This window comes from Podarcis bocagei, assembly GCF_964188305.1.
Source record: "Podarcis bocagei genome assembly, chromosome: 5".
Lineage (NCBI taxonomy): Eukaryota > Metazoa > Chordata > Lepidosauria > Squamata > Lacertidae > Podarcis > Podarcis bocagei.
The window spans coordinates 51,587,315-51,614,665 of NC_138129.1; the positions used below are offsets into that span (position 1 = coordinate 51,587,315).

The following is a 27,351-nucleotide window of genomic DNA, read 5'->3' on the forward strand; positions in this document are numbered from 1 at the left end:
AATAAAACTTTAAGCAGCCAGACAAGCAAAGATATCTGTATTCTTAGTGTAGTAATTAATGATTCACAGGAAGAAATTCATAACAAAGAAATCTGAAGCTGGTATATAATCATTTAACTCACTGAAGCAAAAGGTTTTAATAACAGTGAAAGGATCTCAGTGTTACTAAATGCTGACATGTGTGAAGTAGTTCATCATGAGAATAAATAGTAATTGTAGATGTAAGGCTGACTTCTAACTGAACTAGGACCACTCAGAATAGATGTCTTATACTGTAGTCAGCTATTTGCTTCAAAATTATATATTTGCATTAAAAAGTAAACAAATGAAGACCAGTATTATGGCCTTTTAGATCATAGAGACTCCAAAATTAGAACAGAGTGGTCTTTACTTCAAAATGCAGCAAACAGGATCACACCTGCATAAAATTATCTATAACAGAAGTTTCTTTTTCATCTGTCTTCAGGCGTTTGTTCCTTTTAACTAATCCTAATCCACTCATGTGGGTAAAACCTGTGCCTAGGGCTTGCCGATCGCATGGTCGGCGGTTCGAATCCCCGCGGCGGGGTGAGCTCCCGTCTTTCGGTCCCAGCTCCTGCCCACCTAGCAGTTCGAAAGCACCCCTAAGTGCAAGTAGATAAATAGGTACCGCTTTATAGCGGGAAGGTAAACGGCGTTTCCGTGTGCTGCGCTGGTGCTGGCTCGCCAGAGCAGCTTCGTCACGCTGGCCACGTGACCCGGAAGTGTCTCCGGACAGCGCTGGCCCCCGGCCTCTTAAGTGAGATGGGCGCACAACCCTAGAGTCGGATACGACTGGCCCGTATGGGCAGGGGTACCTTTACCTTTTTTAATCCACTCATATTTCTTAGGTTTTTCTCATTATTCCACCCCTGTCTGAAATATGCAGCTCCGCTGTATGTTTTGTTATTTAAGAGGCTTGGCAAATGACAACAGGATTTATGGTAATTGTTTCTTCCAATTAGGAGCTTTGGATGAGGGCGTTATGAAAGCCAAGTACATGAAGTTTACTTAATTGATCCTATGGACATTGGCATTCAAATGTTTCAAAACATTCTGCAAGGCTGGTAAAGCCAGAATACCTACAACTAATCTGGGAGATCTGTGACATGTAAACAAAGCAGACCTATACTTAACACCACCCTGTCATCTTAGGCTCTAATGCCCAATAAAGCTACATTGGCTTCTCTCTGATCTTTGCACTCCCTGGACCACCGTAACTTTACACTCAGTTTGTGCACTGGGAAGCATTCATATTGCTGCATTGTGAAAGCACTGAAATAGCAGCATGTCTTGATGGTGGCACACATGGAGTGGAGGAACAGTGTCCAGTCTGAGACAAAAAGTCTGCACAAAATAAGAAAAAGTTAGTACGTCTCATATCAAGACCAAGTAATTCTTAGTGCAGGAAAATGGTGTATTAGAATAGAATCATAGAATCATAGAATCATAGAGTTGGAAGAGACCGCAAGGGCCATCGAGTCCAACCCCCTGCCAAGCAGGAAACACCATCAGAGCACTCCTGACATATGGTTGTCAAGCCTCTGCTTAAAGACCTCCAAAGTATGAGACTCCACCACACTCCTTGGCAGCAAATTCCACTGTCGAACAGCTCTTACTGTCAGGAAGTTCTTCCTAATGTTTAGGTGGAATCTTCTTTCTTGTAGTTTGGCTCCATTGCTCCGTGTCCGCTTCTCTGGAGCAGCAGAAAACAACCTTTCTCCCTCCTCTATGTGACATCCTTTTATATATTTGAACATGGCTATCATATCACCCCTTAACCTCCTCTTCTCCAGGCTAAACATGCCCAGCTCCCTTAGCCGTTCCTCATAAGGCATCGTTTCCAGGCCTTTGACCATTTTGGTTGCCCTCCTCTGGACACGTTCCAGTTTGTCAGTGTCCTTCTTGAATTGTGGTGCCCAGAACTGGACACAGTACTCCAGGTGAGGTCTGACCAGAGCAGAATACAGTGGCACTATTACTTCCCTTGATCTAGATGCTATACTCCTATTGATGAGGCCCAGAATTGCATTGGCTTTTTTAGCTGCCGCGTCACACTGTTGGCTCATGTCAAGTTTGTGGTCAACCAAGACTCCTAGATCCTTTTCACATGTACTGCTCTCAAGCCAGGTGTCACCCATCTTGTATTTGTGCCTCTCATTTTTTTTGCCCAAGTGCAATACTTTACATTTCTCCCTGTTAAAATTCATCTTGTTTGTTTTGGCCCAGTTTTCTAATCTGTCAAGGTCGTTTTGAAGTGTGATCCTGTCCTCTGGGGTGTTAGGCACCCATCCCAGTTTGGTGTCATCTGCAAATTTGATCAGGATGCCCTTGAGTCCATCATCCAAGTCGTTGATAAAGATGTTGAATAAGACTGGGCCCAAGACAGAACCCTGTGGCACCCCACTAGTCACTCTTCTCCAGGATGAAGAGGAACCATTGATGAGCACCCTTTGGGTTCGGTCAGTCAGCCAGTTATAAATCCACTGAGTGGTAGCATAGTCAAGACCGCATTTTACCAGCTTCTTTACAAGAATATCATGGGGCACCTTGTCAAATGCCTTGCTGAAATCAAGGTAGGCTATATCCACTGAGTTCCCTTCATCTACCAGGCTTGTAATTCTGTCAAAAAACGAGATCAAGTTAGTCTGACATGACTTATTTTTCAGAAATCCATGCTGACTATTGGTGATCACAGCATTCCTTTCTAGGTGCTCACAGACTGTTTTCTTAATGATCTGCTCCAGAATCTTCCCTGGTATTGATGTCAGACTGACTGGGCGGTAATTATTTGGGTCCTCTCTTTTCCCCTTTTTGAAAATAGGGACAACATTTGCCCTCCTCCAGTCTGCCGGGACTTCGCCTGTTCTCCAGGAATTCTCAAAGATGACTGCCAGTGGTTCTGAGAGCACATCTGCCAGTTCTTTTAATACTCTTGGATGCAGTTCATCTGGCCCTGGAGACTTGAATACATCTAAACTAGCCAAGTATTCTTGTACTATCTCCTTAGTTATTCTGGGCTGTGTTTCCTTTGCTGAATCATTTGCTCCAAATTCTTCAGGTCGGGCATTGTTTTCTTTATCGGAGAAGACTGAGGCAAAGAAGGCATTGAGGAGTTCAGCCCTTTCTGTGTCCCCTGTTTGCATTTCACCATCTTCTCCTCTGAGTGACCCCACTGTTTCTTTGTTCTTCCTTTTGCTACGAACATACCCATAAAAGCCTTTTTTGTTGCTTTTAACCTCTCTAGCAAGCCTGAGTTCATTCTGTGCTTTAGCTTTTCTGACTTTGTGTCTACACGTGCTGGCTATTTGTTTGAATTCCTCTTTGGTGGTTTCCCCCCTTTTCCATTTTTTGTACACATCCTTTTTTAATCTTAACTCAGTTAAAAGTTCTTTAGATAGCCACCCTGGCTTCTTTAGGCACCTTCCATGTTTCCGTCTCATTGGTATTGCCTGACGTTGTGCTTTTACTATCTCCCTCTTAACAAACTCCCAGCCATCATGAACTCCCTTTCCTTTTAGTATTACTGTCCATGGGATCTCACCCAGCACTTCCCTAAGTTTTATGAAGTCGGCTTTCTTAAAGTCAAGAAATTGAGTCCTAGTATGCTTGGCTGCTCCTTTCCGCTGTATAGTAAACTTCAGAAGAGCATGATCACTCGCGCCTAATGATCCTTCCACTTCTACCCCACTAACCAGGTCATCAACATTGGTTAGGACCAGATCTAAAATGGCTGTTCCTCTTGTTGCTTCTCCCACTTTCTGGACAATGAAGTTGTCTGCAAGGCCAGTGAGGAATCTGTTTGACCTTATGCTCTTGGCTGAGTTTGACATCCAACAAATATCCGGGTAATTGAAGTCCCCCATTACTACTATCTCCCTTCCTTTTGCATGCTTGGCCATCTGTTCCAGGAAGGCATCATCTATGTCCTCCGTTTGGCTTGGGGATCTATAGTAAACTCCCACAATGAGGTCTCTGTTATTCTTCTCTCCCTTAATTTTGACCCAAATGCTCTCACTTTGGCTTTGAGGTTCTAAATCTTGGATCTCTTCACAGGTATACACATCCCTGACATATAACGCCACTCCTCCTCCTTTCTTGTCTGGTCTGTTTCTCTGAAATAGATTGTATCCCCCCATTATTACATTCCAATCATGGGACTTATCCCACCAGGTTTCAGTGATGCCTATTATGTCATATTTAGTTTGCTGTACCAAGAGCTCAAGCTCATCTTGTTTATTTCCCATGCTTTGCGCATTAGTGTACAGACATTGAAGTCCATTAATCATTCCTCCATGTCTCTTATTTAAGGATTTTTTCCTCCCACCACTAGGTCTGCGTGCTGTTTGCTCCATTTGGTCTATGACATTTGGATGATCATCTTCATCAATTGATAGACTCCTACCTTCAGGAGCACTGTCTCCCTCCCCCACATTAGTCAGTTTAAAGCCCTCCTGATGAGGTTTCTGAGATTTTTGGCAAAAACATTTCTCCCAACCGTTGTGAGGTGCAGCCCATCGCTTGCCAGAAGTCCATCTTCAAGAAACTGCAGTCCATGATCTAAGAATCCAAACCGTTCCTGTTTACACCATTTGCGAAGCCAGCTGTTCACTTCCACTATTTTTCCCTCTCTCCCTCAACTGGGAGGACAGATGAGATGACAATTTGTGCATTTAATTGCTTCAATTTCCTGCCCAGAGCCTCGTAGTCTCTTTTGATCTTCTGGAGGCTATTGCTTGCAGTGTCATTGGTTCCCACATGAACCAAGAGGAAGGGGTATTTGTCAGTGGGTTTTATGATTCCTTGCAGTCGTTCAGTTACATCTTGGATCTTAGCCCCGGGGAGACAGCACACTTCCCGAGACATCTTGTCAGGCCCACAGATCACTGCTTCTGTTCCCCTCAGTAGGGAATCCCCTATCACCACTACAACCTGAAATATTATAGTATTATAAACCTGAAATTCTCCAAAATACTAACACTAGCTCTAGTATTGTCATAATACCCTTTAGAATGGAAGACACTGACTAGCTAAGGAGGTAGGCAAAAGTCCAATGGCCATTGAAGAGCCATGTGTGATTTGCAGTACCTCTGGTGATAGTTTCAGAATAACGTAAGGTGCAAACTTTTCTGAGAGATTTATGGGCAATGGTTAAGAGGCACAATACAAGGAGACAATAAGCATTAAAAAGAATTGTTGCAGAATGGCTGGTAACAGGTGGGCCTTTATAGATTGCAAGACTTTTATGCAAACGGTAAAGGTAAAGGTACCCCTGCCCGTACGGGCCAGTCGTGTCCGACTCTAGGGTTGTGCGCCCATCTCACTTAAGAGGCCGGGGGCCAGTGCTGTCTGGAGACACTTCCGTGTCACGTGGCCAGCGTGACGAAGCTGCTCCGGCGAGCCAGCACCAGCGCAGCACAAGGAAACGCCGTTTACCTTCCCGCTATAAAGCGGTACCTATTTATCTACTTGCACTTAGGGGTGCTTTCGAACTGCTAGGTGGGCAGGAGCTGGGACCGAAGACAGGAGCTCACCCCACTGCGGGGATTCGAACCGCCGACCTTATGATCAGCAAGTCCTAGGCACTGAGGTTTTACCCACAGCGCCACCCGCGTCCCTATGCAAACAGTATTCCTCTACAAAAAAAATTCACACGTGACATAGCACACCTTAAATGGTTTGTGGTACCATTTCAATCAGCTGTTAAGATTCATGTTAAACCCAGATATTTCCACTCCAGCAAGCAGGAACCTAATAGCGGTAGAGCACATCTTTGTCAACCTCTCTCCATTCTCTAAAGGCATAGTTTCTTCAGTTTATAAAGCTATAATAAACCTAGAATATGGCAATATTTTGTACACAAAAATGCTGTGGGAGATGGACCTAGAGGTGGCAATACCAAGTGAAATATGGGTGGCTTTGTTGTCCAACAGATCATTGAAATTAGTTTCTGCAAAAATCAGGGAATCCTCATTAAAACGTCTGCATAGGTGGCACTATACACCAGTGAGGCTACCCCAAATATCTTCAGAAGTCTATCCTAATTGTTGGAGTAGGTGTGCTTTCAAAGATACATATTTCCATATGTGGTGGTTTTGTGACATCATCAAAGCTTTCTGAAGTGCTGTTGTCAAAGAACGAAGCTTGATAGATAACAAAACAATTGAAATGTCTCCTGCATTAGCACTACTTTTAGAAGACATCTGAAGGCAGCCCTGTTTAGGGAAGCTTTTAATGTTTGATGCATTACTATATTTTAATATTTTGTTGGAAGCTGCCCAGAGTGGCTGCGGAAGCCCAGCCAGATGGGCAGGGTATAAATAATAAATTATTATTATTATTACTTGGCGTTAAGATGCCACCTGCTCAAGATTACCCTAATGATGATCTGTTAGGCTTTCTACAGATAGCTGCCCATATGGAGATGACTGCATATTGGAAAGCTGATGTTGGGTTGAACTTTTGATTCTTGGTGTACGAGTGTATGGTCCAATAGCATTGGCTGAGAAACTATTATGTCAAGTCAGAGCAGCAAAGGGCAAACACAGTCTCTATTCCTTTTAATCACATATAGCAAGTCTTTGTAGCTACCAATTAGTTTCCGGGCCCAATTCAAAATGCTGGTTTTGACCTACAAAGCCTTAAACAGCTCAGGACCACAATACCTCAAGGACCGCTTCTTTCCATATGAATCTACCCGGACCCTGAGATCATCCTCTGAGGCCCTCCTTCACGTGCCTCATCCTCAAGAGGTCTGGAGGGTGGCAACATGAGAATGGGCCTTCTCTGCAGTGGCTCCGTCTGTGGAATGAACTAGGGAAGTTCACCTGGCGCCTTCATTATACACCTTTAGGCGCCAGGCAAAAACATTCCTTTTTAACCAGGCCTTTGGTTGATTTGATTGACATCCTATGCCATTTTAAAATGTGTTTTTCGGAGGGCGGTTATTGTTTTTATTTTGATGTTTTATATTTTGATTTTGTTCTGTGAACTGCCCAGAGACCTCCAGGTATAAGGTGGATGATAATAATAATGATGATGATGATGATGATGATGATGATGATAATAATAATAATAATAATAATAATAATAATTTTTTGTATCCCGCCTTCCCTGGCCGAGAGTGGCTAACATCATAAAATAATAATAATTTGTTGATTACATAAATTGCTTAGACTGTGGCAGGAATCCACCCAACATGGGTAGGAAAATGTGGCATTATCTTTTAGGGTAATCAAATTACACCTAATTACATAACTTGTCTTGATAAAATTTCAGGTTTGCCATGCTATCTGTTGTTTAGTGTTGCAACAATTATTTTTTCAAAATAAATGAAAACATTATTCAACCCCCCCCCCAAATATTGCAAAATATTCTCTACTATACGGATGGGTAACCTCAGGCCAGTGACCAAATGTGGCCTTCCATGCCCCCGTGTCTGGTCCTAAGGACTCTTCCCAGCCTACACCTGCTCCTCGGTCCTAGCCCCTCCCTCAGTGGACCTGCTTAGCACCTTCCTTGAGTATTGTTGCATGGCTACAATGTGTCCTTGAATTCTGATTTATGTTTCTTGCTTGCCTGAATGGAAGATGGATGTGGGTGTGGGCGAGTGCATGCATGTAGAAACTAGCCTACTGTACAAGGGAAAAATTCACACTTTGTTCTGCCAATTGCCTAAAAGCAAATGAGGGCTGACAAAAGTTGCACACCGCTGCTCTACAGGGATGGGATCGTCACTCAAGCAGCGTGCATCTTTATGCACCAGCTTTAAGTCTTTAAGAAGAGTGGTAGAATAGATCATTGGGGTGTTTCTTCTATGAAAGTACCAAGCCTCTTGGGAGACTACAGATGTAGAAAACTGTGCTGAAGTCGGCAAGCAAGGACCAGCAGCTAAGAAATGTTTATAGAAAACTCTTTGAAATATTGCATCTGTGCTGCAGCACCTCTCTTCCCCGAAAGCAGTGGCCAATATTCTTTTGGATAGACTTTGGATAGACCTACTTCTGGAACTTTTACCTGAGAGCTTCACTGGATAGCACCATGTTATAATGGAAACATGTATCACAGCAAGGCGTCAGAAAAAACCAGGTAATCCACATAGTTTGCAGCCATTTGCCCTTGCAGCCACCCAAAAAGCTGCGGTACCACACATTAAAGAGTTGTGCACAGGGGCTCTCAAAACCCACAACCACAAAACCAAAGTTCAGTAACTGGAATAAAATAAGCAAGTTGGATTATTTACACCTGGTGTTCCCAAACTGTGTGATCTGAAAGCATTCTGATAGTCTGCTTTGTATTTGTGAATTTGTGGCTGAAGATGGGGGTGGACACATCCAGTGCAATAAATATTCATATTAATTGTGATTTGCATTTTTATTGCTTTTAATTTCAAATAATTCAAAATGCAATACAATAATAAATGTATAATGGGGGAAATCCCCATTTATAAGAGGGTTCCATTCTATGACATGCACAAGTGGGGATTCCCCCACCCCCTTCTGTTGCCGTTTGCAGTGCATGTGTCAATGGGAATGTGCGTGCTAATGACGCTCAAGTGGGAAAACACCTCCATATAAGAAACAAAAGAAGCAATACAAATATAATGAAAAATATAGCATCTAGCACAGTGCATTACAATTGTTACAATAGGCAGAAAAATCATTAAGTGGTCCAGCAAGACCTCAGCAATTTTCAAGTGGTCTGGGGTAGGGGGAGTTTGGGAATCATTTTTGTACACAGCTATGTATATTATGGACCCAAATAGTTTCTATCAGACAGCTGATACTCTGGAAAAGTTAACCACTAGTGAAAGGAATGCAGGAGACTGCATCTGGTACACTGGTGGGAATTGGATGGAAGTAAACCACTGGGCAGACTGCACTGTATCAATGTCCTGCAAAGAATTCATGAAGGCCAAAGAAGCATTTTTCCACACATCAAATTAGATGCACCTGGGATATTTTAAACTTCCCTTGCAGTGAAGAATAGTACAGTTCCTTCCTTTGAGTCAGCTTGGTTGCTCTCTGCATTACAGTGATTTCCAACGTTAAGTTTCTTGCATCCTCCCTGTGGAAGACACCGAATATTTGGCTTTATCTTATCAATGGCCAAGGATCAATACATCTGCAGACATCAAACTAGATAATAGCTTGATCCAATGTTACTGGACTTAGGCGATCTACAGAAAATACAAAGACAAATCCACAGTGTTTACCATGACCAGACCTAGGAGCAGGATTACCATCCATTACATCTGGTTGCAGCAGAGAGAAGGAAAGCAAGGCTATTCAGTCTGTTCTACTGAAAAATCAGCTGCCTTTGGTTCTTCTGCCACCTAGTCTGCCACCTAGCAGTAGCAATTCTCTCAAACTACTTGAGAACTACATAATGGCCCAGCTGGCCATTATGACAACTGTAGCTTTTAAAAAATGATTCCTGAGTTTGCTTTCTCCCTACACACCTTTTTCCTTTTGTGTCATGTTTTCAGATTGTAAGTTTGAGGGCAAAAAATATATTATCTTCTTTTTTTTAATGATCTGTAAACTGGTCTAGGAGCACTTTCAGCTTAAGAGCAAGAGGTAATAGTTTAAATAAATATGTAAATGAATACACAAAGCAGAACATCTGATCTTTATTAAACAAAAAACCATAAAGAGTACATCTTGCATGTCTACTCCTCCTCCACCATCCAATTCTAATCACAAAAGCACACTCCAAGACAATCAGGCTTCATATTTACATGTGTAGAAAAGAGTCAAGATCTGCTCCTCATCCAGGTCTGGCTCATCAACAGATGTGTTCTTCCCAAAGGAATGCCTATGCCATTCTGTATGAACACACTGAACACTTCTGAGTCCCAAGTGATAAATGCAGCCGTGTAAATAAATTATCTCAATGAGAAGGTAATTATCTCAGGAGACAGAACTTTAGTCAGTAATCTTGCTGTTGATAGTGAGCTGAAGTCTGAAAGGATGTCCAGAAGCAGCAACAAGCCAGAATATTTCCTACTCACCTTTGGTAGGGATGCATTGAAGCTGATTTGATATTGGTTTTTATGCCGCTGGGCATTTTACCTGGAGAGAGGAAAGCAGCTGGGCTTAGCAATGTGTTAGAGCAGTCTACATTTTAGGGGTGATGAACATATAAGTGGGAACAATTCCCCCACTTTTTCCCTGGGGTTCATGTCAAAATCTTCTTTGCACACACTTTCTAGGTGAGGTATAGCCTCTCTCACTGTTTAATTTCCCCCCCTTCTGCATTCCCTCCCCATATTCACCATGTGAAAACCTTGTTTTGATCGATAAAAACATAAGAGCCTTGCTGGATCAGACCAAAGGCTGATCTAGTCCAGCATCCTGTTTCCCAAAGTGGCCAAACATCTACTTCTTGAGAAGCCCAAAGGAGAAAATAAGCTCAACAGTCTTCTCCTGCTGCTGTCCCCTAGCAAATGGAATGCAGTGGGAACTGGTATAGTAACCAATGGTAGCCTTGCACAATGCAAAATTCCTCTGCAACAGCATGCTCCATTTAAGAGCTCAATTCTTTGAAAATAATCATATGTATATAGGTTATCATACCTGCCCCTTCATCCCCACCCCCACAGTGTGTGTAATGTAATCCTTCTGGACATCCTCATTAAAAAGCTGACTGACATGAACCTTTCTCCTACCATCTGTGACTGGATTAAAGACTTTTTGATAGATCAGACACAAACAGTGAGGATTGGACATGCAACATCTAATTCCTTAAAAATCAGCACTGGCACACCACAGGGATGTGTGCTAAGTCCCTACCTGTATTCATTGTATACATACGATTGTGTATCATCTGACCCGTCTACTGCAATTATTAAGTTTGCTGATGACACCACCATAATGGGTTTAATAACAGCTGGAGACGAGTCAGTGTATAGAGGGGAGGTCCAAAAAAATATCTACATGGTGCCTAGGGAACAATTTGCACCTTAATATCAGCAAAACAAAGGAGATGGTTTGGACTTTCAGAGGAAGAGAGGAGAACTAGCCCCGCTGTACATCACGGAGGGCTGTGTGGAGAGAGACTCTTCCTTTAAATTCCTAGGAGTTTATCTCAGTGAAGACCTTACTTGGAAAATAACTACAACCCAGGTGGTTAAGAAAGCCCAACAGAGACTATCTCCTCAGAGTAATGCGAAAGAAGGATCTCAATCAACATTTGATGATCTCCTTCTACCGGTCAACAATAGAAAGTGTCCTTTCACACTGCATCACGGTGTGGTACGCTGGTTTGATATCAACTGATAGGAAGTGTCTACAGAGGGTGGTGAATACAGCACAAGATATTATGGGCTGTCCCAGTTGTATTATGAGGTGGTTTGCCTCTGTTGGTTAAAGGAATGGGTGTTGCTTAAAAATACAGATTTGTTGGATTTAGAAGGTTATGATAATAGATTTGGTTGTGTCAGGGAACTGCCATCGGAGCTAGAGGCGGAGGGAAGGCTCCAGAGGGATGCCGGAGAGGGTCCCAGTAGGGAGAGAGGCAGCCCATCTGCTGGGGAAGGAAATCAGCGTAACACCAGTGGAGAAGGGGGGCAGATGGGGGAATCGGAGAGGAGGCTCCAAGACTCCTCGCCGAAGACCAGCGGAGAGAGTACGGGTACTCCGCTGTCCATACCCTCCCTGCGCAGAAGACTTCCGCGCAGGGAGAGTAGGAGGAGACTTGGCGTCAAAGAACTTATTTGCTGGAAGAAGTTCAAGAAACGCCCACTGACGGATTCTGCCAGCGACTGAGACAGCCACGAAGCTAGAGGCTGTCCAGACAGAAAGGGTTCAACCAGGTAACCTAGCCAGGAGTGGCGGCAACTTACGCACGAGCAACCCCTAGAACCATTACAGGTTGGCACGCATATTTATGGTATAACAAAACAAAAATCCATAAAGGATTTGGTAATCATATATTTCGAAGATCTTTATATGAAGTATGGGATAGGTATAAAAATTTATCAGAACGTAAAACACCGTGATGGTTATCTCCATTGGAAGCAATGAGTGTGAAAAAGATAAATATGAGTAAAAACTGGGTTACCTATGAGAAATTGTTGGGGGGAAATGGAAATAAATGGAAAATGAAACCTTATGAGGAGGTTAGAGACTATGTGAATGATTGGTTGCACTATTGCCAAGTCAATGAAATGTATAAACAAGATTTTAAAGAAAAAGGATTTGATGATAAAAAAAATCAAAATCTGAAATAGAAATATTAAACAATGAATGTAAAATAATATCTAAAATGTATAAAATACTGTTGGGATGGCATTTGAAAGATGATACATTGGGCAAAAGACTTTGGATATAATATACAGCTTGAAGAATGGGAAAGGTTGTGGAATGAAAGGATAAAATTTACAGCCTGGAATGCTTTGAAAGAGAATATGATGAAAATGATGTATAGATGGTATATTACACCAGGGAAATTAGCTAAAATGTACAAGACAAATAATAAATGTTGGAAATGTAAAGAAAAAGAAGGAACATTTTATCATATGTGGTGGGAATGTGAAAAAGTAAAGAACTTCTGGGAAATGATATATAATGAGATGAAAAAGATGTTGAAATATACATTTTTTAAAAAACCAGAAGCATTTTTACTTGGTATTATAGGTCAGGACATTAATAGGCAAGATGTTAAATTGTTTTTATATGCAACAACTGTGGCAAGAGTATTGTTAGCCCAGAAATGGAAACAAGAAGAAATTCTGACGAAAGAAGAATGGCAGACGAAAATAATGGACTATGCAGAATTGGACAAAATGAAAGAAAGGATTCAAAGCAGCAGGAGGCCCCATTAGCTAAAGTGGTGCTTCAGGTTAAGAACAGTTTCAGGTTAAGAATGGGGGGCCACTAGGGAGAGGGGCCACTAGGGGCGCCTTGGAAGATGGCCGACAATACCATCTCTCCAGCTCACACGAGGTAATTAAGAAGCTGATATGGGAGTAAATCAGCCTCCCGAAATTCTTCCCGGGGAAGGGAAGATGCAGCCTCGTCCGCGGTTGCCCATAAATCACCCCCAAGTTCGAAAGAAGGAGGGGGTGAGGGCACTGGACGGAAAGCCCTCGAGTGAGCTCTGGATCTCCCGGACGCTGCTTCTGAGAGCGACGCTAGTTGCATTACTTAAGTTAAAATCTTCGATATAAAAGTAATTGCACATGCTTTGAGCGAAGAAAAGGGTTTATCAGCTGCTAATTAAGCCTGCCCCTGCCACTGAGAGTTAAGAGTGATGGAATGGACTGCACAGAAGATAACATCAAAGAATAACACCTATGTCGGTATGTTGAAACGAACGGAAGGGGGGGGGAAGCTTCTTCTTTTTATTATATTACCTAACAACCCCTCCCCTAGAAGAACCGTCACATGACTGACAGCAAGTGAGATTAGAAAATAAACTGTGGAAATAAAAATAATAACTAAAGGTTATTACTAAGCTTTGTTTTTCGGAAGATCTGGAAAGAAAAATGAAAGGCTCTCCTGTGACACAGTTCTTAATCGGGATCCGCAATTATGAGATAGACTATGTTGCGAGATTAACAGTCAAAGGGGGAGGCGAGCCACTGCTTTGATATTTGGATTTTAAGCTTGATTTCTCCCCTGGAAAGACTGATTTATGGTGCAACTGGTCTGGGAAAATTAATGAGCAGACGCTTAGAATTTATTTCATCGGAACTGACAAAAATGGCGCCTGCCGCCCGAGCAGGACTTTTGGATCAGCGTGTGATGATTTACTGCAAATAAAAGACTTACCAGCTTTAAAAAGAAAAGAAAGGGAGAGCCTTACAAAGTTCACACAGAAACATAATGATGCTTGCTTCAACTCGCTTGTGGAAACAACTCAAGAGGTGATTAAAAAGAAAAACGATAACAGGAAGATCGGAAGATGGGACTTGTGAACACCAAAAGCAGCAGAAATATGAGATGACTGGACCCTTACTGAACTTGAAGCATGGGAACCCCCAACAAAAATTTAAAATTTGGCAAAATATTTGGACTTAATGATATGTATTGGTATAATTTGGAATAATTAATGTGATATGATTGGATTGTTAAATGGAAAATTTAATAAAAATTATTATTTAAAAAAAAAGAACGGACCTCTGGAATGAATTAAGTACTTAACCTGAGGTACCACTGTATATGCATTTAAATTCCCCCCGGCACCGATTCCTCTTGTCTCAGCATAGCTCCCCATTCGCTACACCCGTACATTCCACTTCCTCTCCTTTTGCATTTGAGACACTCCAATATGACTGAATGCTTTTATTTACCTGGCTGTCCTGCTTGTGTCATCTGCACTCCTCCAAGCATGGACTGTGGCTGGCTTGATGCTCCAGACATTTGTACCTGCTGCATAGCAGAAGCACCTGCTATGATGGGGTTGGCACCTGGCTGACCGGACTGTACAGGCCCTGATACACCGGGTGGGCGTCTGTTTGACAGACCCTTTCCAAAGGCCACAGCTGCAACAAGTGCATTGGTATCAGCAGGGTTGAATGTCTGCTTGTTCTGCCGTAAACCTGCACAACAAAGGAAAATTTATAGAGCACAGTCTTAATACCATTATGCTAATCTTGGCTGCTGTTATTCTAGTATTTCTATTTCTAGGGGTACTGGACTGTGAACCCCCTCTAACACCTCTGCTGTCCCTCCTGCTTCTCCAGTGCCATACCTCCACTCTCAGACTCTCGGTCTTCTTTGTTGATTTTCTCCAATAAGTTCGAGCACATTTTGTTTAAGCTTTGGATCTGTTTCTGTAATGATAAGATTTGCACAGTAAAACATGTCAAGGAATTTGTGTTGCCTTAAAAAAAAAATTACAACCTTTAATAGACTGCTCAATAAAAAAACTATTTGAGTATTTTACATAAAATGGTATAAAAGATTTATTAAAAATATTAATAAAACCAACTTTTAAAGGTGCACTTAATAAAATTATCAAAAATATAGATAAAATCCGCAGAATTTTGACTTTCAACAAAACCTCCCGTTATATTCTGGTGGAGAAGCTGGTAAAATGTGGCCTAGATGATGTTATTGCTAGGTGGATTTGTAGCTGGTTGATTGACCAAACCCAAAGAGTGCTCACTAATTGTTCTTCATTTTCCGGGGGGGGGGGGGACGGGGACGGGGACTGACCAGTGAGGTGCTGCAGGATTCTGTCCTGAGCCCAGTGTTGTCAACATCTTTATAAGTGACTTGGATGAAGGAATTGAGGGTCTGCTAATCAAATTTGCAGAAGACATCAAACTGGGAAGGGTAGCTAATACTTCAGAAGACAGAATCAGGATTTAAGAAGACCTTAATGGATTGGAGAACTGAGCCCAAACAACTCCTACTGTTACTGTTGCTGCTTCTGCTGCTGCTATTCCTATACCATCCTTCCTCCAAGAATCACAGGGCCATTTACAATAGAAAACTAACAAAATGAATTTCAGTAGGGACAAATGTAAGGCTCTGCACTTAGGCAGGAATAATCAGACACACAAATATAGGATGGGGGACAACAGACTTGACAGCAGCACTTGTGAAAAGGATCTAGGGGTCTTAGTAGACTCCAAGCTCAACATGAGTTAACAGCTTGATGCAGTAGCAAAAAACAAAAAAAAAAAAACCCCAACCAATGCAATTCTAGGCTGCACCAACAAAAGTATAGTGTTCAGATCAAGGGAAGTAATAATATCACTCTGTTCTGCCCTGCTAAGACCCCCACCTGAAATACTGCATCCAACAGGTTCAAGTTACAAGAAAGGAGATTCTGACAAAAAATTAGGAAGAACTTTCTGATACAGCTGTTAAGCCATGGAAAAGACTACCTCAGAAAGTGGTGGTCTCTCCTTCATTATAACAGAGGTTGGATTGCCACCTGTCACGGCTTCTTTAAGCTGTGAGTCCTGCACTGTAGGGGATTCCAGTAAGTGAACTTTTGGGGTCACTTGCAACTCTGATGCAGAATATTAAATGTGAGAACATGGTGGTAGAGAGAGATGCAAAAGACCACAGGATTCCTACATATAAATATTCAGCAGGAGATATTCAACAACAAAAACCTAGGAGTTGAGTATACTTAAGCAGCTGAAACCCTTACCAGTGCCGCATCGGTACCAATGCGAGCCGCGTCTGTGCTCAGCTGCTTCTCTTGCTCCTCTACTTCAGGATCAGGCTTGGTTCTCAGGTGATCAGGCACAACCTCATGGCTGAACACTGGCACTCGGCCTTCTGTCTGCCGCTGGAACATCCAGACCATCAGTGATCAAAGTCATACTTTGCCGCAAAGCTACAGAATACGAAGTTGGCCCTACAGACCTGATGTAGGTTACAGAGACCCAGTTGTTCCTGGGAATTTAGGCCCAGGATACCCGCCAGCAGGATTCTAGCAATTAAATTACCAATGCATAAAAAGTTTAAGCAATGAAGGTGAGCAGAAACAGTTACAGTGGTACCTCGCAAGACGAATGCCTTGCAAGACGGAAAACTCGCAAAACGAAAGGGTTTTTGGTTTTTTGAGTTGCTTCGCAAGACGATTTTCCCTATGGGCTTGCTTCGCAAGACGGAAACGTCTTGCAAGTTTGTTTCCTTTTTCTTAAAACCGTTAATACAGTTGCGACTTGACTTCGAGGAGCAACTCATAGCACGCGGTGTGGTAGCCTTTTTTGAGGTTTTTGAAGACTTTGGTGATTTTTGAAGCTTTTCCAAAACTTTTCCGACACCGTGCTTCGCAAGACGAAAAAAACCGCAAGACGAAAAAACTCGCGGAACGAATTAATTTCGTCTTGTGAGGCACCACTGTACTTCTCTGTGTTGGCATCTTTACCAGCAGCTAGCAGCTGAGTACCTTTGTAGCTCCTTCTGACTATCTATGAAGGAAGAGTCTAAAATTGGGACTGTATCACCAGCCAACAGGAACCAGAACAGACTGCCACGTATAAAATATAAAGGGTATAATTTTATCGCTCTGTGGATTTGAACTGTAAGCTGCTTTGGTGGCAATATTTTTCTGAAAAGCAGGGCAAAAATAAAATGAATGTGTATTCTGTGAGAAACCTCAAACTCTGTTCTTCATGTTTATCTGAAGACACGCGCTGCGTAACACTAGTTTGTGGAGAACTGATTGAGCAACATTGTTTAAGACATGACCTAGGAATGTCAAACTCAAGCCTCTGGAATACAGGGGTTGTAATCAGTGTAGAGCTAAGGATAATGTTCTGTCAGCACAAGTGTTTCTCCTTGCGTAACAGAAGGTCCTCCCTTTTTCCTCCCACCCTCACTGGTTCTGCGGGCAGCATGGGTGAGAAGAGCAAATGTCCCATTGTGGCAATTTAGTTGCCCCATAAGCTAAGATGTGACATACTTCCTTTCTAGACTGCAGAGGCACGACACCCTCGTGTTTGGTGTACAGTATACACAAAGTCCTAGCTAAAAGATTCTTCCAGTAGCAAGGTTGGCAAGGTATGAGGCTGTGGCAGAAATCAGCAAAGGGAGGAGATAGAGGCCAACATAGAATAGAGCATGAAGGAACTGAGGCTCAATTTGTTACATCCTTGCTTTCCTAAAGATCCTCTTTTCTCATTGGTTTCTGGCTTAGTCAACATTTGCAGCAAAGTGAAGTGATGTAATGAAGTGTACCACTTCAGCCTACACGTAGGAGATGCCATTTTTAAAACTCCCCCAAAGAAAAACTGGAACGTGAGCAATCTAGTCCAATCCATTACGTGCTCTGCCATTTATAATACTTAAGTATTGAAGGTGCTACTATTCTCATTTAACCAACCTGTCACTCAACTTTTTCACCAGCACTGGAGCCAAGAAATGACTTGTAGCTATAAAACAGATTGTAATAATCAGCCAAATCCTTACCATGATCTCCTCATCACGATCTGGAGACAGCACTAGTGGAATTATGACCTGATTGCGCAGCAGTGGAGTCTTCTCATGTTTTAGGACTTTATTCAGGGTATTCAGCTGACCTGAGAGCAGAGCGAAGCTATCTAACACTGAGGGCCTGAGGCAGAGATGGGAAAATGAAAAGGACATGAGGCACACATATAGAGCATCCCTACCTCTGGCTGTGGGAAGTTCAAATCTTCACTGTTGAATTATTTTATTACATTTATATCCCGCTTTTTTCCAAGGAGCTCGAAGTGGCATTCATGGTTCACACCCCCTGCCCCATTTTGTCTTCACAATAAATCTGCAAGGTAGTTTAGTGAGCTTCATGGCTGATTTGGGACTAGAACCCCAGTCTCCCAGGTCTTAGTCCAACACTCTTACCACTATGTCATACTGGCTGTACAGTGGTACCTCGGGTTACAGGCGCTTCAGGTTACAGACTCCGCTAACCCAGAAATAGTACCTCGAGTTAAGAACTTTGCTTCACAATGAGAACAAAAATCGCATGGCGGCAGCGGGAGGCCCCATTAGGTAAAGTGGTACCTCAGGTTAAGAATAGTTTCAGGTTAAGAACGGACCTCCAGAACAAATTAAGTTCTTAACCCGAAGTACCACTGTATTGTAGTCATGATGCCATAACAAGAAAGGCAAGTAGCTCCAGCAGCAACAACCCCCTGCTAATTTTAACAGATAACACAACACACTGTGCCAAGAGTGCAATATCTAGATTCCCCCCACCTTGGAATATCTCTGAGATTTGTGGGTATCTGGGTAGAGAAGAACTGTCTAGAGCAGGCATGGCCAAACTTGGCCCTCCAGCTGTTTTGGGACTACAACTCCCATCATCCCTAGCTAACAGGACCAGTGGTCAGGGATGATGGGAATTGTAGTCCCAAAACAGCTGGAGGGCCAAGTTTGGCCATGCCTGCTCTAGAGGGATTCTGCCCCATGACAAGATGGGAGACTTGAAATGCCTTCTTGTTCGGACTTCCACTTGAGGCGCCATGGAAGATGACTGAAAATTCCATCGCTCCGGCTCTCATCGGGTAATTAGAGGCTGAGATAGGAGTAATCAGCCTCCCAAAATCTTCCCGGGGGTACGGGAAGACACAGTCTCATCCACGGATGCCCAACAAACTAGCCCCAAATTCGGAAGGAAGGAGGGGCTGGGGGCACTGGATGGAAAGTCCCCAAGAGAGTCTGGCTCTCCTGGATGCTGTCTCTATGAGCAAATCAAGTTCCATTTCTTAAGATGAAAAATTGGATTTAAGTTTTGGACATGCTTCGAGTGAGGAGGGAGGAATTACTCTGCTAATTAACCCAGCCACTGAGGTGCCAAAAAAGACTTGAGTGGAAGAAGGACTAACATTTAAGTTTGTATGTTGGAATGGAACAAAAAGGGGGGGAGCCTCTCTTATTACTGTATTTTGCTTTATTATATTATTTGGCAAAAAAAACCCCCAGAAGAACCATTTACATTAACTATAACAAGCAAGATTGGAAAGTTTTGTATTTGTTGATATAATATGGCTCTAAAAATATAAACTGTGTGGAAATAATAATACTATATAATTAAGGCTTTCGATCTTTGACTTGCTTGGAAGAGGATAAAAGATTCTCCAATGTGTGGACATCAGGCAGAAGCAGAATCTCATTAGCCGCTGGAGAGATGTTTAAAAAACTTGGACCGTTTCCTGGAATCTATGTGGGAGTTGTGTTGCACTTGAAATCCGCCATGATTGGAAGTCAAGACTGGGCTGCAGAATTACAAATAGTCAAAGGGGGAGGTGAGCCTTTAATATGTCATTATACTTGTGTTTCCAGTTTGATTTGGTAAATCTCCCCTGGAAAGGCTAATGTTTGATGCAACCGGTCTGGGAAAAGCAGACGCTTAGATTTGATTTTATTGGAACTGAGTGAAGATGGTGGCTGCCAGCAGCGAAAAGACTTTCGGATTGATTCGGCAGAAACACCAGTGTGCGAGGAAATGCTGCAAACTTATAGAGGGGAATCATAGACATAAAATCCACACAGAAACATATCATTGTTTGTTTTAACTTGCTTGTGGGAACAATTCAGAGGCTGTGAAAGAATGAAGGTCAACAACAGAAAGAATTAAGAGGAACCATCGGAAATGACTATGAAAAGCAGTAGAAGTATGAGATGATCAGAACCCTCCAAACTTGAAACATGGGAAGTCCTATTAAAAATACATAATTTCGTAGAATATTCAGACTATTTGATATGTATATGTATAATTTGGAATATTTAATGTGATTTGATTGGATTGTTCAAGTGGAAAACTTAATAAAAATGAATTTTTAAAAAGGGGAAAAAATGCATTCTTGTTCCAGGATATTAGCCAAATCCTAATGAATTCTGAACAAAGCACCGTATTTTTCGCTCCATAAGATGCACCTGGCCATAAGACGCACCTAGTTTTTAGAGGAGGAAAACGAGAAAAAAATATTCTGAACGAAACAGCAGATCTATGATTTTTGTGGTTCATGCTGTGGCCACAGACATGTGATTTGACGGTGAGTTTGGGGTAGCCCAATGCAAAAATCCTGAGGATCCATGTGGATCCGTGCTTTGTAACCACGTTTTTGCGCCATTGCGGCCCCACTCAATAGTGGGTGCATGGTTTTTTTGGTGCAGGCTGTAGCCATGGACGTGCTATGTGATCTGATGGTGAATTTGGGGTGACCTAATGCAAAAATCCTGAGGATCCATGGGCTTTTACCTCCCCCCTCCCAGGCAGCCTCCTTTACCAGCAGCCTTATCTCCCTCCCGATTGCTTGCCGATCAGCGGCTTTGTTTCAACACCCACTTCCCTCTTTCACACACAAAAAAGCATGATCTGCTTTTCGCCCCTGGGCAATTTGGCTCCAGGGACCATGCATTCGCTCCATAAGACGCACAGACATTTCCCTGTACTTTTTAGAAAGAAAAAAGTTGCTCTCATGCTATATTTATGGAAAATATCACATCAAACAGAACTATAGGGATTTCACACAGTCTTCAACAGGGTACCACAAGCAAAGCTGGATGAAAGAAAACTGCTTCATACCTGTTTAACAGTCTGGATATACACATAATTACTCAGAAACAAGCACTATTGGGTTCAATTAGATTTCTCCCAGGTAAGCATGCACAGGGTTACCACATTTGACAAGGGATGCTCCAACAAACTGACAAAGCTAACAGAGATGCTGCAATGACTGTGGGATCATAATCCGATTGTAATGAAATTAAAGAGAAGAGATGAATCATAGCTTACATGGAGAAGGAATGAACGATTACTAGATGATCAGAAGATTATGCAAAGGGCACAAGAGACTTTACCAAGAGTATTTTGAATTTAATTTGAATAAAGAGACAGAATAGATATGGTATGGAATGCAAGCAAAGTAGTAATGAGAGGTTTCTTCATACAACAAAATAGCCTTCAGAAAACTGTAAGAGAAAAGGACATATTAAAGCATATAATTGAAAATGAAAAGCAATGAATCAAGAAACCAAGAAGTACACAAATAAAACAAAATATTAAGATGCTGCAAACCCAATTTTCAATATTAATTAATCAAGAAATCGAATGGAAAATAAAAATGCTAAGGCAGAGGAATTCTGAATTTGCCAATAAACCTGGAAAATTATTAGCTTGGCAACTGAAAAGGAAACAATACTATTAATAAGCTAAAAATAGAAGATAAAATAATAGAAAACCTGAAACAGATCAGGAAAAATCTCCTAAGATTTTATAAAGAATTATATAAAGCTGGAAAAGAAAATATAGAAAAAAATAGAAAACTATTTGAAACAGAACAAATTACCGAAGATTCTGAAAAATAAAAAAGACCAATTGAATACACCAATAACAATAATGGAAGTACAATCAGCAATAAAACAATTAAAAATAGGTAAAGCACCAGGACTGGGTGGACTTACTGCGAAATACAACAAAAAACTGTGTGAACAACTGATGTCACCCTTAAAGGATGTTATGAATACCGTATTTTGCGCCCCATAAGACGCTCCGGCCCATAAGACGCACCTAGTTTTTTGGGGGGGAAATAAAGGGAAAAAATTATTTTCCCCCCAGGCACGGGGCTGGGGCAGCCCGAGCTTCCCCCGACCCCAGCCCCCAAACAGGCAGCTCTCTGCAAGCCGTGGGAGCCCAGCGGTGGTTCCCGCTGCTTGAGGAGAGATCCGCGAAGCCTGCACGTGCTGGGATCAGCGCTTGCAGGCTTCGGGATGCCTGCAACTCTCCCCAAGCAGTGGGAACGTTCCCGCTGCTTGGGGAGAGATCCGCGAAGCCTGCGCGTGCTGGGATCAGCGCGCGCAGGCTTCGGGATGCCTGCAACTCTCCCCAAGCAGTGGGAACGTCCCCGCTGCTTGGGGAGAGATCCGCGAAGCCTGCGCGTGCTGGGATCAGCGCGCGCAGGCTTCGGGATGCCTGCAACTCTCCCCAAGCAGTGGGAACGTTCCCGCTGCTTGGGGAGAGATCCGCGAAGCCTGCACGTGCTGGGATCAGCGCTTGCAGGCTTCGGGATGCCGGCAACTCTCCCCAAGCAGTGGGAACGTTCCCGCTGCTTGGGGAGAGATCCGCGAAGCCTGCACGTGCTGGGATCAGCGCTTGCAGGCTTCGGGATGCCGGCAACTCTCCCCAAGCAGTGGGAACGTTCCCGCTGCTTGGGGAGAGATCCGCGAAGCCTGCGCGTGCTGGGATCAGCGCGCGCAGGCTTCGGGATGCCTGCAACTCTCCCCAAGCAGTGGGAACGTTCCCGCTGCTTGGGGAGAGATCCGCGAAGCCTGCGCGTGCTGGGATCAGCGCGCGCAGGCTTCGGGATGCCTGCAACTCTCCCCAAGCAGTGGGAACGTTCCCGCTGCTTGGGGAGAGATCCGCGAAGCCTGCGCGTGCTGGGATCAGCGCGCGCAGGCTTCGGGATGCCTGCAACTCTCCCCAAGCAGTGGGAACGTTCCCGCTGCTTGGGGAGAGATCCGCGAAGCCTGCGCGTGCTGGGATCAGCCCACGCAGGCTTCGGGATGCCTGCAACTCTCCCCAAGCAGTGGGAACGTTCCCGCTGCTTGGGGAGAGATCCGCGAAGCCTGCGCGTGCTGGGATCAGCGCTTGCAGGCTTCGGGATGCCGGCAACTCTCCCCAAGCAGTGGGAACGTTCCCGCTGCTTGGGGAGAGATCCGCGAAGCCTGCACGTGCTGGGATCAGCGCTTGCAGGCTTCGGGATGCCTGCAACTCTCCCCAAGCAGTGGGAACGTTCCCGCTGCTTGGGGAGAGATCCGCGAAGCCTGCACGTGCTGGGATCAGCGCTTGCAGGCTTCGGGATGCCTGCAACTCTCCCCAAGCAGTGGGAACGTTCCCGCTGCTTGGGGAGAGATCCGCGAAGCCTGCACGTGCTGGGATCAGCGCTTGCAGGCTTCGGGATGCCGGCAACTCTCCCCAAGCAGTGGGAACGTTCCCGCTGCTTGGGGAGAGATCCGCGAAGCCTGCACGTGCTGGGATCAGCGCTTGCAGGCTTCGGGATGCCGGCAACTCTCCCCAAGCAGTGGGAACGTTCCCGCTGCTTGAGGAGAGGTCCGCGAAGCCTGGAGAGCGAGAGGGGTCGGTGCGCACCTACCGCTCTCGCTCTCCAGGCTTCAGCGAAAGCCTGCATTCGCCCCATAAGACGCACCCACATTTCCCCTTCATTTTTGGAGGGGAAAAAGTGCGTCTTATAGGGCGAAAAATACGGTAATATTTTGTTCAGGGTGGGGCACTTCAAAGAATGGCAAAAAGTATTATCAAAATTTATCTGGCAGGGGAAACAACCAAGAATTAAATACAAAATCCTAACAGATACAAAAGAAAGAGGTGGTTTCTCCCTGCCAGACTTGAGAAAATATTGTTAAGTGTCCTGTCTGTGTTGGTTGAGGAATTGGATTTTGTTAGACAGATCTTTTAGATTTGGAGGGCTATGACAACAGATATGGATGACACACATATTTATGGTATGACAAAGTAAAAGTGCATAAAGGATTTCTGAACCACACAATAAGAAAATCAATTTATGAGGTGTGGAATAGATATAAAAATTTATTGGAGCGTAAAACCACTTGGTGGCTCTCTCCAAGAGAAGGAATAATGGTAAAAAAGTTTAATATGAAAGGAGAGTGGGCCATGCATAGAGATTTATTGACAGAGATAGTAAGTCAGTTAAAATTAAAAAACATTTGAAGAAATAAAAGAGTTATTGATGGATTGGTTGCAATATTATCAGGTAAATGATGTGTTTAAGGAGGATAAAAAGAAAAACGGTTTCAGTTAAAGGGGTGATGATACAATGGGCTAAAGATTTTGGATATAATATTCAGTTAGAATCTTGGGAAAGGTTGTGGAAGGAAGGTGTTAATTTTACTGCATGCAATGCACTTAAAGAAAATGTTATGAAAATGATGTATAGATGGTATTTACCATCACTGGGGCCTGGTAGGGACCCCAAGATCTCCTGCAATGCTTTTGCAAAGTTTTTTGCAGATAAAGTTGCTCAGATTCGGAAGGAGGTAGACTCCAACGTGGGAGCAGGACCGGGGCAGGAGAGTGCTAGAGTCCTGTATAGTCATGTTACATGGGATCAATTCCAATCTGTTACCTCCGAGGATGTGGACAGGCTGCTTGGACGAGTGAAACTGACCACCTGTCTCCTTAATCCTTGTCCACCCTGGCTAATAAAAGTGAGCCCGGAAAGGGCTGGGCGATGGGCTCTGTGGGGTGGTGAAAGCTTCCCTCTGCGAGGGAGCCTTCCCAGACCCACTGAAAGAGGTGATCATTAAACCGCTTCTTAAAAAAACATCTTTGAACCCAGCCAATATGGCCAACTATCGCCCAGTCTCAAATCTACCATTCTTGGCCAAGCTGATTGAGCGAGTGGCTGCTGAACAACTCCAAGCACGCCTGGAGGATGCGGACCATTTGGATCCCTTCCAAGGCCTCACCATGGGACTGAAACTGCCTTGGTCGCACTAGTCGATTATCTCCAGTGGGCTAGGGACAAAGGTGAAAGCTGTTTCCTAGTTCTGCTGGATCTCTCAGTGGCCTTTGACACCATTGACCATAATATCCTTCTGGACTGTCTGGAGGGGCTGGGAGGTGGAAGCACTATTATACAGTGGTTCCGCTCCTTCCTCCTGGGCCGTGTCCAAAAAGTGGTTTTGGGGGATGAGTGTTCATACCCCTGGGCTCTCACTTGTGGGGTGCCTCAGGGTTCTGTCTTCTCCCCCATGCTTTTCAACATCTACATGCAGCCACTGGGAGAGATCATCAGGGGGTTTGGGTTGGGTGTTCATCAATATGTGGATAATACCCAGCTCTACCTATCTTTTAAATCAGAACCAGTGAAGGCAGTGAATGTCCTGTGTGAGCACCTGGAGGCGGTTGGAGGATGGATGGCGGCTAACAGATTGAGGTTGAACCCTGATAAGACAGAAGTGCTGTTTTTGGGGGACAGGGGGCAGGCAGGTGGGGGGGACTCCCTGGTCCTGAATGGGGTAACTGTGCCCCTGAAGGACTAGGTGCGCAGCCTGGGAGTCATTCTGGACTCACAGCTTTGGACTCACAGGTTAATTCTGTGTCCAGGGCGGATGTCTACCAGCTTCAACTGGTAAGCAGGCTGAGACCCTACCTGCCCGCGGACTGTCTTGCCAGAGTGGTGCATGCTCTAGTTATCTCCCGCTTGGACTACTGCAATGCGCTCTACATGGGGCTACCTTTGAAGGTGTGATGGCCTAGGACTCGGGCTCGGAACCGGAGGAGTCTCGGTCCACACCAGATCCTCTGCCTCAGGCGGCATCTGAACCAAGTCTGGGGCCTGATTCTGAAGAGCCTCAGTCTGCACAGGTTCCCTTGCAACAAGCACCAGCTGAGCTGAGTCAGGGGCCTGAGCCTGCCCTGGCTCCAGATGCGGGGATTACCTCGTTGCCCTCTGCTGGGCAATCACGTGCAGCTGCTCCAATACCAGTTGGGTCAGGAGAGGCTGAGGCGGCCTCTGGGTCTAGTAACCCACCGACATCTCCCAAGCTGCAGAGACTCAGGTCTGAGAGAAGGAGAGACCTGAGTAATCACAGGAGTGATCGCCGTTGGGCGAAACAGGGAGGTGAGTCACTGGGGGATCAGTACCGGCCGTTACCCCGTCAGAGATAAAAGGCTGCCAGACCCCGCCCCAGGACCCCGGCCCTGTTGGACTGACTCCTCATGGAATCCCTTGGATTTGGGACCGGACCTGGACCGCGTTGCTTGGGTTAACCCCCGGGCCCAGCACAGAACGTGACTCGGAAACTGCAATTAATCCAGAATGCGGCAGCTAGACTGGTGACTGGGAGAGGCCGCCAGAACCATATAACACCAGTCATGAAGGATTTGCATTGGCTCCCAGTATGTTTCCGAGCACAATTCAAAGTGTTGGTGCTGACCTTTAAAGCCCTAAATGGCCTCGGTCCTGTATACATGAAGGAGCATCACCACCCCCATCGTTCAGCCCGGACACGGAGATCCAGCACCGAGGGCCTTCTGGTGGTTCCCTCATTGCGAGAACTGAGGTCACAGGGAACCAGAGAGAGGGCCTTTTTGGTAGTGGCGCCCGCCCTGTGGAACGCCCTCCCATGAGATGTCAAAAAAATAAGCAGCTATTCTATTTTTAAAAAAACATCTGAAGGCAGCCCTGTTTAGGGAAGTTTTAAATATTTAATACTGTATTGTTTTAAACACTCGATTGGGAGCCACCCAGAGTGGCTGGGGAAACTCAGCCAGATGGGCGGGGTATAAATAATAATAATAATAATAATAATAATAATAATAATAATAATAATTTAACACCATCAGAACTTGCTAAAATGTATAGGACAAGAACTAATGAGTGTTGGAAATGCAAAGAAAAGGAAGGTAACTTTTACAATATGTGGTGGACTTGTAAAGAGGTAAAGGCTTTTTAGGAAATGATATATGAGTTAAAGAAAATGTTTAAAAATACTTTTGTTAAAAAACCAGAAGCCTTTTTATTGGGTATAATGGGTGAAGATATACCAATAGAAGATAAAAGGCTGTTTATGTATGCAACAACAGCAGCAAGAATTATTTTAGCCTCAAAATGGAAACAAGAAGAAGTACCAATGAAAGAAGAGTAGCAGATGAAAATGATGGACTTTGCGGAACTGGCGAAGCTGATGGGGAAAATGCAAAACCAGCATGATCAAGTATTCCAAAAGGACTGGAGTAAATTTATACGATACATGAAAGGTCATTGTAAGCAATTAACATCACTAGTAGGGCTGTCTGAAGATTTATAAAGAGAAAATTTCCCCTTTTTATATTTATTTAAATTTTGAGATATTTTGTAATAAGTGTACTGTAATTAGAATTGAAAAACGT

The 27,351-nt window shown here is 44.0% G+C and overlaps 1 protein-coding gene and 1 long non-coding RNA gene across 2 annotated transcripts in view; one reads left to right on the forward strand and one right to left on the reverse strand.

The window, feature by feature from the left end:
• Nucleotides 1-9,636: 9,636 nt before the first annotated feature.
• Nucleotides 9,637-27,351, reverse strand: part of MED8 (mediator complex subunit 8) — a 29,161-nt gene continuing 11,446 nt past the window's right edge. The window contains exons 3-7 of the mRNA XM_081195257.1: nt 17,901-18,045; nt 16,132-16,272; nt 14,716-14,797; nt 14,315-14,563; nt 9,637-10,091 (exon numbers count right to left, since the gene is read on the reverse strand). Coding sequence (XP_081051383.1) covers nt 10,027-10,091; nt 14,315-14,563; nt 14,716-14,797; nt 16,132-16,272; nt 17,901-18,045 — 682 coding nt within the window. The 3' untranslated portion in view covers nt 9,637-10,026. The remainder of the gene's footprint in view (nt 10,092-14,314; nt 14,564-14,715; nt 14,798-16,131; nt 16,273-17,900; nt 18,046-27,351) is intronic.
• On the forward strand, nt 10,098-14,119 carry LOC308587582. Its single transcript, XR_014008473.1, has 2 exons — nt 10,098-11,451; nt 11,892-14,119. It is a non-coding gene; the product is annotated as an uncharacterized lncRNA (long non-coding RNA).